This window comes from Mustela erminea, chromosome 11 (assembly GCF_009829155.1).
Source record: "Mustela erminea isolate mMusErm1 chromosome 11, mMusErm1.Pri, whole genome shotgun sequence".
Classification (NCBI taxonomy): Eukaryota; Metazoa; Chordata; class Mammalia; order Carnivora; family Mustelidae; genus Mustela; species Mustela erminea.
The window spans coordinates 53,131,119-53,147,174 of NC_045624.1; the positions used below are offsets into that span (position 1 = coordinate 53,131,119).

At 43.7% G+C, this 16,056-nt stretch overlaps 1 protein-coding gene across 2 annotated transcripts in view; it reads right to left on the reverse strand.

Annotated features, from left to right (window-relative positions):
* The window catches only part of DNAH11 (dynein axonemal heavy chain 11), a 324,465-nt gene that overhangs the window by 98,225 nt on the left and 210,184 nt on the right, over positions 1–16,056 (reverse strand). For both annotated transcript variants that reach the window (XM_032305983.1, XM_032305984.1), the window contains 3 exons: positions 11,118–11,351; positions 6,861–7,007; positions 1,269–1,382 (listed from right to left, as the gene is read on the reverse strand). In XM_032305983.1, the coding sequence (XP_032161874.1) occupies positions 1,269–1,382; positions 6,861–7,007; positions 11,118–11,351 (495 nt within the window). The remainder of the gene's footprint in view (positions 1–1,268; positions 1,383–6,860; positions 7,008–11,117; positions 11,352–16,056) is intronic.

The following is a 16,056-nucleotide window of genomic DNA, read 5'->3' on the forward strand; positions in this document are numbered from 1 at the left end:
CAAAGTCTTTAACGTGTTTATGGGTTATATCCTACCTATGTAATATATCTGCATTTTAACCAGGCCCCTCCCAGAAACATCATCCCTTGGTTGAGTCTCTTGGTTTTGTTTTCCTGCACAAAAAACCTCTTTGATTACACTGTCTTGACTCTCAACTGAGAATGTGCCCATATAGGCTGAACCTACTCTCTGCACGACTCCCTAAACTCCTCTGGTTAAAATCTTGATTTACCCGCCATTGGTATTAATGTTGATATGAACTACTGGTGTTAAGGCAAATACTTTGAGGCGGGAATTACTATCTATGAGCAGTAGATGTAACTTCATGAGACAGGATTTACAAAACTAGATACTTCCTGTAACATGTCATGAGCTACCTAATATACTCTTGCTTATAAAACCTACCAAATGTTCAACCCGGTGCTTCTCCCTTTGTCCCTCCCCCTCTGTGCATGCTCTGTTTCTTGCTTTCTCTTTCTCAAACAAAATCTTTAAAAAAAAAAAAAAAAAGGAAAGAAAAAGAAAAAGGACTTGAATGATTTCTGTGAAGGGCAGCTGCAGTCTGGATCCTTTACTCTTTGAGATTGAATCTTAAGAACCTCAGGCCTGGTAATTCCCCAGGACTCTCCCCAGAGGCCTAGTGGAACCCGAGTACAAAACGAGCTGCGGATTCCTGAAATAACAGTGCCCACAATTCCATTTTTCCTTACAATACCCTTCTGACTACTACACATTATTTTCTCTTAGGGGAGTTCGAATGCTCAATGAGGTTTTGCTAACAAGCTGAAGCCAGGAAAAATGATGTGGGCCAAACCTAGGTATCTCCACCTCTAGCACATTGTTCTTTTCATGAGGATCTCTCATTAATGCCCCCTTCTTGCATCCACAGGAAATAAAGAGTACGCACTCAGTTCTTAACACACAATGTGAACAACCGCATTTGGTACAAATCCAGCTGCTAACAATAGAGCTGCCTCTCATGAAAGCAGAAATCCCACGGGATTGGAAGTATTCAGGAGACTGCTTGTTGGGGTGCAGAAGGACAGAGCCCCGGATGGCAAAGGAAGCCACACTATTAAGGATGACCTCAAATGCTTGTTCCCACTTTAATATTTTAGGGGACTCACGTTCCTTTCAAAAAACAGAAAACAAAAACAAAAACAAAAAACCTTGGTTGCACGGAATCCACTCTGAGTTCAGTTATCCAGATTCTGAGAACGTTTAAATACCATGTGGTGGAATCCCATGAGCCAGGTAACGGTCTTTACCCTGTTGAGCGTGTTGAGTGCAGCTGTTGCCGCCACGAGCGCAGGCTCAGCCTTGAGCACGTCAGCCTCACACTCTCTCTGTTTCTGGGACACTTCCGTCTGAATGGTTGTCACCTAAACAGAGAGGAAAAAGCACACAAACCCACAAACACACATTGTCACCTTGGATCTCGCTACTGAACACCACAGGCTGACGCAGAGGCACTGACTCAGTAATCCTTTTGTCTCTATTTTCAACAGGCGAGGAGTTTGTCCTAAGGACCAATTTCTCTCAGGCACCGTGTACACACGAAGCTTTGTATATGCGCCGAATACAGTCACACACCCCAACTCAAATGGACTCAAACACTGAAGTGCCCCAAGAAGGGCTCCACTTTTAAGGTGCTAATAATAATTTCAAGATGGAGCGATTCCTGTGCTCTTCCATTTTCTTTTTGGGAGTGTCCTGGACAAGGGGAAATCCAAGTTGGATCAGTAACATAGGCAGAAAATATTATTGCTAGAAATCTCTATCTGATTTTTGTTTACATTTGCCCGAAAGCCACATTGGTTTTTCTTTAGGCAAAGAGGGGAGGATTTTTTGGTTCAACTGACTAGAAGGTACTGTTCTTTCTGTGTGTGTGTGTGTGTTTTAAAGATTATTTATTTATTTGACAGACAGAGATCACAAGTAGGCAGAGAGGCAGGCAGAGAGAGAGGAGGAAGCAGGCTCCCTGCCGGGCAGAGAGCCCAACGTGGGGCTTGATCCCAGGACCCTGGGATCATGACCTGAGCCAAAGGCAGAGGCTTTAACCCACTAAGCCACCCAGGTGTCCTTTTCTGTGTGTTCTTAACCACAGATCTAATCTTTGTAAAGACTAAGTACTGGTGTCTCTGAGGACCTGGCAAGAAATGAAAGCTAGGAGAGCCCAGTTCTGTCTTTGGCAAGGCAACAACCACACTGATGTGCACCCCACTGGTGAGGAACCAGCAGCTCCCTTCACACTCCAGAGAGGGGGCAGCATCAGCCTCCCGAGGTGAGCACTGATGGTTTGCCTGGAGGGAAGCCATGCTGGTAAACCTCAACCGGGACCGAATGAGAAGCTTTGGAGTTTTTACCCTCCCCTTCCTCGTAAGACATGTATACAAATCAAATGGCCAGGAAGAGTCAATTTTGATCCTTGGCAGAAACTGGAGTTTCAAAGCTACGGCACCAGGCACCAGGGTCCAGTCTCCAGGGGGCCCAGCTTTCAGGAGTGGTGACCAGGGCAGGTAACGTGTGAACAAAAGGGCATTTCCTCAGCTGTGTTTGGAATGAACAGGTTTAACTCTACCATAAATTTAACAGTGCTTACAACAAATTACGTTGTCTAGTACAGCTTTATTAGCGGTAATTACCATTCTTCTGATTAACCATTATTTTGCTGTATACTGTGTACTGTAGCTTTTATGAACATAATTGGTTCAGGGTAGAGATGTGATCTCCTGCCAATCTGTGCACAGCTACCGTTAAGTAAATAAGAAAACCCTGCATGCTTAATGAGAATCACTCCAAACCCCTCAGAACTGCCAAGAATGGACCACAAAAACTGTCAGACCAGGACACTGTTGGTATGCTAGAGGCCACCGCCACCAACAAAAGGGAGCGGAGAGGGGAGTGAGTGAGCTCATACCGCAGGGTTACTTACCTTCCATAAGGACGCATACAATCTATAAATGCTATTGGCTACTATTTATAATAGCCTCATTTTAAGTTGGTCTCAAGATCACAGAGTATTAGTACTAGGACAGCATTTCTTTTGAGGGCTGTTTCGATGAGACTGGGTGTTGCTGTTCTCCATCTGACTCCCTTACTGTACCTGGAGTATTATTCTTTGGGCTAATCTTTTTAACCAGAGTGGTCTTGAACATTAACAAAACCCCACAAATGAAAATGAAAAAAAAAAAAAAAACCCTAGGTCAGTCAACTTCTTTATTTCCAATCCCCTCCGCACACTTTTGTTCACAGATCCTATACCACAATCACCATGGGGAACTGCACCCAGGGCCAAAGCTAGGACGCTTGGAGTTCTACGAAGGACTAACATTTAACTCCTTCTACCTATTCAAATTCTAAGGTACGATCATTTATGTATTTCAGGGGCGATGACAGGGGAGTGGGGAAAACGCTGTGTATCTTAGTGACCTGGTAAGTCTCTGTGCAGTTTCCTCTGCCCTGTGGCTCCTGGGTAGTGAGTGGTCAGCAAGGTCAACTTGGGGCAGTAGGGAAGAGCAACACAGATCACTTGGAATGTCTTTTCTTTTCTTTTCTTTTCTTTTTAAAGATTTTATTTATTTATTTGAGAGAGAGAGACAGTGAGAGAGAGCATGAGAGGAGAGAAGGTCAGAGGGAGAAGCAGCACACTCCCCATGGAGCTGGGAGCCTGGTGCGGGACTCGATCCCGGGACTCCGGGACCGTGACCTGAGCCGAAGGCAGTTACTTAACCAACTGAGCCATCCAGGTACCCTGGAATGTCTTTTCTTGACCGCTGTCTGTTAAAGCAGAGTATTGGAGATACTCCCATTCTTGGATACACAGTACTTTTTTGCTATTTGTCAAAAGCTCCTTGCAAATGGTTCGTGAAATTTAGCGATGCTCACAGACAGAGAATTAAGTACCAATAATGACTTAATTATGAGCTGAAGGGTGTTCACCTAAAAACGCATATGGTAAAGCCCTCACCCCAGCACCTCAGAATATGACTGTATTTGGAGACAGGCCGTTTAAAGTGGTGATTAAGTTCAAATGAGCCTATGAGAATGGGCCCCAGTCCAGTCTAGTGGGTGTCCTTTTAAGAGGAGGTGCTCTGGACAGGTTCGAGGGACGCTGTGATGTGTGCACGGAGCAAAGACCCTGTGAAGCCAGCGAGAAGGTGACCGTCTACGCTTGTAGATGGGGCCTGTCCTTGAGAGGTTCTCCAAGGGGAGAGGGAGAAACAAACCTGCCTCTTAATCTCGGACTTCCAGCCTCCAGAATTGTGAGAAAATAAATTCCTACTGTTGAAGCCACGCAGTCTGCGGCATTTTGTTGTGGAAGCCCGAGCAAGCTAACACACTGCTCTCATCTGCCTTCACACCCTAGGAAATCCCAGAGGAGCCTTCCAAATCCAGCCATTCCCACCTTTCGAAAAGACAGACCAAACAACAGAAGACCTCTCGAAATCAAGGAGGATGTGCAGCTTTTGAGGAGATTATATTAGCCTTGCGATGTGGCAGGTACTTTAACTCATGAGGCTTACACTCAACTCAACAAAGGAAGCAGCATGAAAGGGATCCGAACTTGGAACGGGTAAGTCAAACAAAGCTGCAAGAACTAGATTTCATAGGTTTCATGGTGCTCGTGTTGCTTGGTCCCTGCTGGTCATGTCAGGGGTTTGAATGGCTCTTGACTGTTTCACGAATCCGAAGGAACAATTTCAAGCTGCCACTCTACAGGGGATGGCAAGAGGCAGTCGCTATCTGCTTCGTCATGTTAAATATGGCAACGTACTTCTTAATAACTTCTCGTGCATTAAGCCTTGAGATCCCAACTTCATAGGGTCACAGTGGTCCCATATACCCATTTAATAATTGCATCCAATCTGGTACATTGCTGAACATAAGAAAAATGTGAAACCATAGCACATATTCGATATTGATTAGTTCCTTGACTCGATATACTCGATATACTCCTTCCATGAACAATCAATTTTAAAAATTCATTCCACCATGGCCTCCATTTGATTTTTATCTAACCCCTTATCACTAACCCAAATTATCTTGTCACTTTGTCTCCTGCCAGTCTTTTCCGTTATAATGGAAGCTACGAGAGGGTGTCTGGTTTGTCATATACGCTCAAGGGCCTAGAAGACTGCTGGGCAAAAAAAGCTGCTTAGTATTTGTTATTGATAATTAAATTGGGCATCATGGGTAAAGTGAAAGTATTTTTATTTCTTGGTATAGATTAGATATAAATATAGTATGTGCTGGGGCAATTGGGTGGCTCAGTCAGTTAAGCACCTGCCATGAGCTCAGGTCATGATCCCGGGGTCTTGGAATCAAGCACCACATGAGGCTCCCCACTCAGCAGGGAACCTGCTTCTCCTTCTCCCTCTGCCTTCCACTCCCTATGCTTATGCTCTCTATCCGTCAAACAAATTAAATCTTTAAAAAAACAGTACGTGTCTTTTCATGTTTGAAGAACTTCATAAAACAACCAGTTAGATGAGTATGCCAAAACATTTGCTAAAACATTTTTTTCTCCTTCTTTGCAAGGATGATTTTGCCTTAGAAATTTGCATGCAAGATGTGAAAATACCTCTGGAGCATTTCAAGATCTCTAAAAGGTATTTGTAGAGATAGGCTGTAATAGAACAATTACTAGATCATCATATATGTAATGCTTGAAAAATATCCCTTGGGTGGAAATGGCTCATGGTAATCACATCATAATGTGATACATAATCGCTTAACACAATACACTTTTAAGGACATCCTCTGCTTATTTGAAACTCAATGGAAACAGTTATTGCCAGAATTAGGAATTATAGGCCCATCAGCCATGTCAAATGTAGCTTATCTTCAACTTAAAAATAAGGTTTTAAAAAAAAAAAACAGAAAACAATCATTCAGCATTTTGATTTTCAATGCACATTTCAACCCTTTAGTTGTGGAAGCAAGACATCAACATGCTTCATACCTATTAGAAAAAAGGGAAGAACAACTTAATTGTCTAAGAATGAATGGCAACGGTACTGGAAAGCTCAAGTCTTTCTGGCATCATAAAAACAGAAGAATAATGCTATAAAGCCTACTGATTCAATGGCTCTAAGTGTGGTCATAATTTATATTTTTTCATCAACTAAGTCCCAGCTATAATCTTCTGTTTAAAATGAAAGAATATGTCTCAAACAAATGTATTCAATTTTCAAACAAATAAGACACCTAAAAAAGAAATACCTCCCTTTTGTGGCCAAAGTCCTGGTAAAAGAAGAGGACAAAGAAGTTATATTTATTTCAGAATTGCCAGTAACCCAGGCATAAAGAAAGCAGAACCTATATCATCTTAGAAGTCATTGTTTCCAACAGTAAAATGAAATACAAAACACCAGGACCTCAATCGAATCAAAAAGAACAAATTTGGTTTAGGATTTCATAATAAACTCAAGTTATACTATTAAAATGAAAAAATTTGAAAAACCATCCTGCAAAGTGATGGAATGGGCTTTGTTAACAATTGAGTTGTTCAATTTGCCTAAAAACTGGAAACCTTTAGAAACCTCAGAGGTGACTTCATGACCTTTACTGTATTACAAATAGGCCTGATGTTCAAGATCCACATCCATTATATGCTTGAATGAGCTCAGTATTTATTGTTCTTTCGTATCATTAAAAGAGCTAAAAGGGTGGGAAAATGCATAATGTAAAGAAAGGTCAAGTGGTAATCATGGTGTGAGATGCTGTTACATGTGTAACTATAATAATTCCTCAGATTTTATGCTCCCTGGAGAGGAAGTTGTTCAAAATTGTTCACCTACAAAGGTTTATTTTGTGCTAAATATAGCTCAGCACTCTAATGGTGGCATTAGCCTGACCTTTCGCTCCTCCGCGTCGGCAATGGCCTTTTCCCGGCTCACTTTCTCCGTCTGGAGCCCCATCTTTGTGATCAGAGCTTCGGCATCCTGACTCCTCACTCGCAGCTCGGCTTCCTGGGAGGCCAGGCGGGCTTTCAGATCTGCCACCTGAAGGCAAAGTCGGCATGTGGGAGCAGTTCCCCTCAGTAACAGCAAACAGCAGACACGGCTTACTTTCTGTGAAAGGAGCGGATCCCTACCAGTTTGCCTCCTTTCCCTCTTTCTTTCCCTCCTATGACTTAAGTTCCATGTGCAAAAATGCAGCCGTATTTCCCTCCCATAGAGGAACATCAAGAATCATGCTTTCCAGGGGTTTTTCTGAAAAAATGTCATTTCTGTCAGCACCATCTTGGCATTTATCCTCTCCACTCAGTCTCTGTAGTCAGGAAAGTGCCAACAGCCATCCCCACTGGAGCACATGTCCCCTGAGCACATGTCACTCACAACCCTGGTTTTCCGGTCCTGGGAAGCCCAGGCTCAAGGCAGCAGAGGCCACAGGGAGACCTGATGGGAAGACAAGCTGGAGGAGCTCCCAGCTGCTCTCTCCCCGGAACGTCACTAAAGGCTCAGATAAGGTGAAGGCATCAGTACGCCCTGGCGGTTAGTTTACTTTGCATTTATTTAACGTTACTTTGATGGAAATGCCCACAGACAGGTCTCATCTCTTCCCACAAAATAAGAAACGGTCCTCTTAGCTTCTCCCACCTCATACAACATTCAACTTAGTACCTACTACTGAAAGGCAAACCACGGGCAGCCCGTGGGGACCAGGATGGGTGTGCAAAGCCCAGTGAGCATCCTTGATGGGCATTCCTCCTCTCGGCTCCCCAACTCAACCGCCTCCCTCAGCTCCTGAGGAACTCAGCTCTTTCTGAGGCACCAACAAACTAATCTGCTCTAAAGAATAATTTTGCCCTTTCAGTTGGGAGTTCACGAGGTTCAGAAGGTACCACAAGGTTCCTAACTGGGTGGATTGTGTAAAGAAAAGCAGAAGTGCTGGAAAACAAACGTGATGCAGCTCTCAGAGACACACGAGAGCAGCTTTATAGACCATGATAACCACCTCTTCATTCTACTTATTTTCCAGAAGTAGGTTGTTATGTTTAAAAATTCATAGAAGCCAAGAATAACCATCATCACTTATGTTGACACAACGGCTCAAGGCCTGTCAGTGGTTTCCTCTTGAGGAACAACATCTCACTACCGCAGCCCAGAACTCTTGTGACCCCCACCTCAACAGAGTCCACTTGCCCTCTGCCTAAATGACATGATCACTACTATTACTGTTACCTGTATGATTTACTGCAGATTAAGCTAAGACTGATGTTTTTTAAGCCTCTCTGAGAACTCAGGGTGATCATGTATAGTGACATTTGCTTGTCTGTTCTTTTTATCCATGTGAAACTCGCCCTATATTAGACTAAAATCAAGAGTCATCCAAGACACTAGGAGGAAATGGTGATTTCAAGCCCTGATTTCAGTTTCTAGGAAGCTGTTAGGTCTGAAATAACCAGTGACTCAAGTTCGGGAAGCAAAGCCTTATCTATGAAGAAAGGCCGTGAGGCTATCTATGATGACCTAAGCTGACATCCAGAGAGGGGATATGGGGCTCTAACAGGAATTTATGGCTTTATTGCAGTGAATAAACAGGGCTCAGGTTTAGACACATATTTCAAATGGCCTGGATATTCCCCTCTGGGGAATGACTTAAGGCAGGTCTGTAGAGGACACATGTTCCAATATGAAGGCATTTTGTTCCCCACATAACCTGATCTCATGCTGTAAGTCTTCCCAATTGTCTACATAAGAAACTATGCTTTTTTTTCCCCATAATCAGTATAATTTTTTTAAAGATTTTATGTATTTATTGACACACAGAGAGAGACAGCAAGAGAGGGAACACAAGCAGGGGGAGTGGGATGGGGAGAGAAGCAGGCTTCCTGTGAACAGGGAGCCCGATGCAGGGCTCAATCCCAGGACCCTGGGATCATGACCTGAGCCGAAGGCCGTCGCTTAACCAATGGAGCCACCATAATCAGGCGCCTCCATAATCAGTAGGAATTTTAAAAAGGCTTAGGGAGATATTCAATCTTCTAATCACTCCTCTGATATTAAGAGCATTCCCTGCACAAATACTTAATGAAAAGAAATCACCAGTAGTCCTCCAATTACAACTTTACATCTCTTCTTCTTAGACTTTCTGCCTTCTAGCCAAGGGGAACTAAGGAGACTCCAGCAGCCCCGGGCCCGGCAGACACCACGGAGAGTCTATCCCTTTCTTTGTTCCTCTCCACCGCCTCTTTGTCTCCCCCAGCGGCTGGTCATGGTGTCACTCTGTTTTCAGACTCAGCTCTGGTGTTCGGGAAGGGGACTTGAAGTGCGGCACAGGCCATTTTTCCCCTTGCCAAGGCCTGCCCCACCAGTATGACAGTTCAGTTTAGTCAACACTATCATTTCCTGGGGCAAAGTCAACAGGTCCAGCAGGGGAAATTATCCAAAGGGACATTAATGCTCTGGGACAAGGATGATCTGCACACAATGTCTTCTAGGTCAGCTGGACTCATAGGCAAGTCTTCACTAGGAAAAAGAGTCTTGATTTAAGTGAAATGGAAGTGGAAGGATCAGTAGAGAGAAGAAAAAGGAAAGTGATAGATGGCAGAGTCAAAGAGTAAGGTAATATGCACACACAGAGTAAAAGTACCCCCTCTTTTTTCTTTTGAAAGAAAAGGGAAAGATCCACAGATACAGATATATTCTTCGGGGGCTTCCCAACAACTATTCTTTGCATCACTTGATTCTAGGAACTGTCCTGGAAACCTCCTTACTCTGGCTCCTCTTCCCCTGTCGTGGTCCCCCTATCCACTATGGAGCATAGGTGAGTGGTTCCCCAAGAGCCATTCCCGGCTTCTGAAACGAAGGGCACAGGATGCAGGAGGTGCTTTGGCCACAGACTGTGTGGAAGACGTGGCCAGGCAGGCCTTCAGAGTGAAAGGCACCACCGTGTGCTTATTTGTAGCCTGAGTACAGACAGGCCACGTGACACAGCTGGGAAGGAAACCGGCCCAATCTCTTCAAATGGGGTATGGGGAGGACTATGACCAAGTGACAATCCTTTGAAGAAGCCCGCTAGAATTCCTAGCCTGGAAGGGACCACCAGGGAGAATTTTTCCTTCTCCATCCCTAGAGCCCAGATGCCTCAGGGCAAGCCAAGCCAGTCTCCAAAGTCTCCATGTTTTCTTTTTCTCATTTTTTTCTCCCCTGGTCACAGAGGCAGCATTGGGCTATGGACAACAGCTTTAGAATAATACAAATCTGGGTTCGAACTCCTATCTCATAGGTTCCATGGCCTTTAACTCCCTAAATTTCATCTAAAAAAGTGTAGTAGCTGGGCGCCTGGGTAGCTCAGTGGGTTAAAGCCTCTGCCTTTGGCTCGGGTCATGATCTCAGGGTCCTGGGATTGAGCCCTGCATCGGGCTCTCTGCTCAGCGGGGAGCTTGCTTCCTCCTCTCTCTCTGCCTGCCTTCCTGTCTGCCTACTATGATCTCTGTCTGTCAAATAAATAAATAAAATCTTTAAAAAAAAAAAGTGTAGAAGCAACACTAACTTCATAAAAATGTTTATAATTTCTATAATGAAATGACAGATGTAGAGACCCACACACGGTTTGCGGATTCTCTTCTGACTTCCTCCTTCCTACTGTCCTTCAAGGTAGCAGGGGCCTTACAATCGAGGACAAAGATCACACTGGACACTTTGTTCAAAGAGAAATGATGACCAAAGGAGATGAGACACCAAGATGGGACAAAATGGCTACACTTAGGAACCTCAAGCAGAGCAAACCGTATTACGTCACCAGACAGAAAATAACTCTCTTGAGAATCTGAGGCCAAAAGGGATCCCCCTTCCACTGCTGTGTGACAGAATTCCTAACAGTGAGCACAGGGCACCAAAACAGGCAGACAGAAGATGGGAGTGAGCTATGCACTGAGTCAGGCCAACAAGTGAAGTGTTCTTTCCAAACCAGCATGAGAGAGGAACAGGTCAATCCCCTTCTGGATTATGAAAGCATGAGGAGTGTTGTTTTGGTGTCACTGAACTGCACATTTTAGTATTGAGCATCTTATACAAATGGGTTGAAATGCTGCTTTCCAAGTAACTACCTATTTTTTCACTTTAAGAGCATACATTTTAGTCAGTAATAACACATCCTGATAATACCTGAGAGGCTGTGGTCTTTAGCTTTTGGATGCCATTCATCAAGTGCTCTTTCTTCTGGGATACCTCTTTTCGTTTCTTCTTCAACAGATTCTTAAACAGTGATATTTGTTCTAGAAAACTCTTTGGGGTGGTATAGTTGTGTCTTCTTTCATTCTGGTAATACCTGGTACTCATTTCATTCACGCTGGTGTGAACGTGGGCCATGAAGAGGCTAATAGCATCTTTGTCCAGTGGCTGAAAATATAAACACTGTAGTTCACAAGTAATTCTCCCAAATTAAGACAAGAATGCAATTTTAAAAAAGAATAATCGGAAAAATTATGTAGTTTTGTTGTTGTTGTTGTTGTTGTTTTTAAGCAGAACAAATTACAGGAGGATCTGGGAAGACTTGTTACTCTTTAAGAGATAGCCACAGGATTAGAGAGATAACAATAAAGCATTCAGCTTTGCCAAGTAGGGCAAAGGATTTTTATGCGCTCGACATACCAAACCCAAAAGCCAACATATAACACAAACACAGCTTTCACAACATGATTTTTATCTATCAAGTGTGTGAAAGAAAAAAAATGGAGAAATTGAGACACAGTACGCTAACAAGGATTTTTGGTGTTGCTTTCAAACTAAACTGTAGCAGACAGATAGACACACACACACAGCTGAAACTGAAAAATACAGTTTTATAAGAACCCATATAGAAACAAACAGGATGGTAAGGCATAAGAGAAAAAAACAAACAGGATTGTAAGGCATAAGAGAAAAATACCATTTCTATTCTCATTTGGAAAACAAAACAGAACAAAACAAAACAGAAAACAAACAAACAAAAAAAACGAGTAACTTCCCTTATAAGGTTTACTAGAGAACCCCCTACTATACCATTCTTTCTGTTTTGTCCTCTATGACTTCTGAAGTAGTTAACTTTTTAATTTGTGGAGTCACATCTCCCTCATTTTAATGATTATTTATTGCATTCTGTACAAGATGAACCAGGTTCAATTAATCAAGGGAAGCCTAAAAATCAATTAATATGAATTAAATGAGCTACACCAACTCTTAGGAAAGTCACACATAATTTACCAAAGTGTTGTCAATAACGTTCAGACGTCTTTGGGAAAATTGCACACAAGCGGCTGGGGATGCAGCTTTCCAACCTGCACCATTAATATTACAAACAGGGTTCGAGAGGAGACAGGCCAGTTCTTGTTGGTGAAAAGCAACCGCTCCCGAGCAATGTCCAAACATTAGCTTTCCCACCTCATGAAAAATCTGGGAGAGGGTTTCCAGTACATATATATAGGATCATCCTGCGTCCCAGAAATCCACCTCGCCAGTAACTGAAATAATGTTTTTAAAGCCAAAGGTATATATAGAATGATGCAAATCCTGAGTAGTCTTTGTTCTCCAGATCTGAGACGTGTTTATGTTACCTAATAGGGGACTCAGAATGTAAACTTCTAAGAAGTTCTAGAACTCCATAGAAATGAGATCCCCTGCGGGATTTTTTAAAAGACTTCCCTGCGACATAAACATGGATAGAAATGCATTCCTGTCCTAGCTTGCTTTAATGAACCAAAAGCGAGCACATGTCTTTCTCCATGTAAATACTTCCCTGGCCAAGAACGACCTTCCTCGAGTGGGGCGGGGGCCGGTGGGGGAGGACCTGGCCTCTACCCAACCATGATCCTTATGAGGAGGCTCCTAGGCTGCCCTGAAAAGCTCTCTCCAACAACAGTTTCATTTGTAAATCTGGGATGGAAGAAATGGTTTCCGGGAGAGCTGGAAGTGGCCCGAGACAACTTGTCTCAATGGGGCAAAATAACTATTGTTATCGGGCTTAACAAAATGGCACAGCATGGGAGACTTGCAGAGCCAGGGAGCAGCTGGTTGTAATTCACACTGTTTTTCAGAAAACTCTAATCGTTCCAGAACAGACCTCTTTGATGACTGGTCTTCCCTGCATTCTCAATTTGTCACTTTCTCTTATGATAAGGTCAGTAGTGACAGCACTTCCTGACATTAACAGCTGTGGCTTTTAAAAGGGTCATTGTAGAACTACTAATTGCAGTAATTTCATTAGCATAAATTATTTATTCTGCCATTCATTTATCTCCAGTTTTCTTTTTTTGAGGGGGGGGGCATTGTGCAGGGAGGATATGGCTGCTGGTGCTGCTGCAGAGAAGGGAAGGCAAGGCTGTATTTTTTGTTTTCAGAGATGCAGGCGGAGACTGTCCCTCCTGCTACATTGGGTCCCCTAAGGAAAACCAGGGGGTCTGATTCTGTCGTCATTCAGCAGCCAATCATGGTGAGAGCAAAAATATAAATAAGCAAAGTGCCAGTATCACACGGTTATAAATCCAAGATTTCTCCACTGAAATGCCCGGGAAAACAATGTTGCAGCCGATGCGTCAATGGATACACGCATGAAGTGGCTTATTCCCTCACAGTTAGAATGAAGTTTCATTTTGACTCTCTTGCTGGGCTCCCTGTAAACACAGAGACAAGTCTGCTATTTGGGGTGACAGTTCTCAAGCAGTGGCAGCAGTCGCCTCAGCAAGCTCCCCCACTACCACCCTGGCACCTGACTCTTAAAGCAAGTGCCCAGTGTGGCCCCGGTGTTGAAAATAACAGACCACAAAATTCAAACAAAAACCAATACCAGAGGCCGATACAGAATCAGATCAAACACCCTGGGTTCTGCAGGATCTCACACCTGCCTTCGGGAGGCTGGTCTCAAGACTACATTGGTCCGTACTTTTAAATTCGGACTTTCAGGAGCTCTGTATTCCAGGAAAGAGAAGGAGGGACCAGAGAGGATGGAGATGAAAGGAAAACTCTTTTTTAAGTTTAACTTGGGATCATGTTGTAATATAGGATGTCCCATACCCTTTCCTTGAAAGTTGTTTTCGGGAATTATTTCTATGTTTGTTTTCTACAGCTCTATTGAAGCCTAAGTGATATACAAAAACCCACACATATTTAATATCTGTTATTTTATAGTAATTCCAAACTGCTGGGTTTAAGAATCCATTATTTGTACTTTTTAGCTCCTTTGGGGGTGCTCAATAATGGAGACTAATTAGATACTGTGGTTGTAAAATTGGTTTATTAAAGAAAATGTAATGATACGTGAAATGAGCAGTGCTGCATTTGAGCACTTCTCGTAAGTTCCTCATAATGCTGATTCCCTCCGAGAAAAAAAAAGATTCTGGAGGCCGCTGGGGATCCTGGGTTTGAATCCTGGGACGTGGGGTACCTTCCCAGTTCTGTAGAGCTGGGCAAAGGACGGCACTCCCTGCACTGTGTCCCGCCCTATCTAATCCAAGATTCGATTTTTGGCGCTCCTTTGAGTTTGTCTCTTTTCTTCTTGTATTCTCTCCTTTGAGTCTGTCTCTTTTCTTCTTTTCCTTGTATTCTTTCTTCCAGAACAGTCCAACTACTCTTCACCAGTTCCGAGCAGGATTTAAGACTGTGGGTTCTGGCGTCCAAGGGCTGAGGGGGCCCTTACCTGCTCAGTGATCCTGTGCCATGATATCAGTCCCCCATCCCCTTACCTGGGAAGCCCGGGATCCCTTCCTGGGCTTGAGTGGGTGGTGAGTAGAGTCGATGAGCCCCTCTGCACTGGTGCTGGTCCCAGGAAGATGACTTCCGCTAGACAGGAAGTGTTAAATGCCAGGAGTGTTAAATGCAGCACCCAGCAGTTTCCTGAACCACATACTGGTGTCTCCGTTTTGTTTTGTTTGTTTGTTTTTTACTTTGCCTGGTGAGTGCATTTTGTTAGGTTGCTCATGTTTTTAAAGTTTTATCTCTAATTGGAGAGGCTACTCTCCAAGGCGAAAGGCAATATCAAACCGAGCCTAAGCCAGCCATCTTCAAGAAGAGTTTCCAGTCGCTGAAAAGGTAGCCTCCCTGGTCTCTGACACAACGTCCAGAGAAAGGAGCAACTGAGGACGGGGGAGGGGGGTGGGGGGTGAGGGGTGGGGGGTGTGGGGGGTGAAGAGGTGAAAGGCAACCCAGCTCCGCCTCCCAGAGCCAGTGGGACAAGGCAGATGTTGTAGCTGGTTCTGGAGAGGCCAGAAAAGCCACAAAGCTGTGATTTGGAGGGAGTGATGCCTCTGTTTGACTGACTTCAACTTTGGGCTTAACACCAAGTCCAGGTTTATAGGCAGCTATTGTAACTGGCACCTTCTTTCAAGGTGAAGGGGATTCCTAAAGTTTATCTAACCGCAAAAATTCTGGAAAACGGAATTCTACCGCTTTTTGCAATTCTGCTCTTCATCTGATTAATCTACACAGGGAAAGAAATGCATGATGAACGGTGTATTAGTGTGCATGCACGGAAGGGTGGGCTGAAGAACAGGAGAGGATGTTAACAGCCGCGGGGGTCTCTCCTCCTGTCGGAATAGAGCCTTAAGCCGGTTAGAGGTGTAGGCAGTTTCAGGATAAATTTGATTGGATTTGCTTCTGTCCTGACTTTTAAAATGACTACAGTACTTTTCAGGAGGAGGAGATTCCCCCCAAATTTGCAGAATTTCTACTGCACAAGGCTTTCTACTTTTAAAATTCATATTGAGCAATCCTCATTTGTATTTCAAAAACAAAACAGTGCTCAAAGTCAGTAGGAAAAACAATGCCAACATACCTATCCCTAGCAAAGGGTTGCTTATTACTCTTCACACTGTCCCCACCATTTCTAAAACCCAGGGACTCACTGAAGGGATCAGTCTTCACGTACAGCCGTAAAGTAAGTAACTTTCCCCTTTGAAGGGGCATTTTTCCTGATTGGATCGGCAAATGCTAGTAAAATACGCCATTCATCTGTTACCAGATCTTGCCGCAAGCTCTGGATTGAAGAAGTGGAGGCATCGGGAAGTTAATGAATTTCACGGAAAAAAGCTGATGCTATTCACCTTACGGAATTATTCAGTTGTGCCGTATCCAA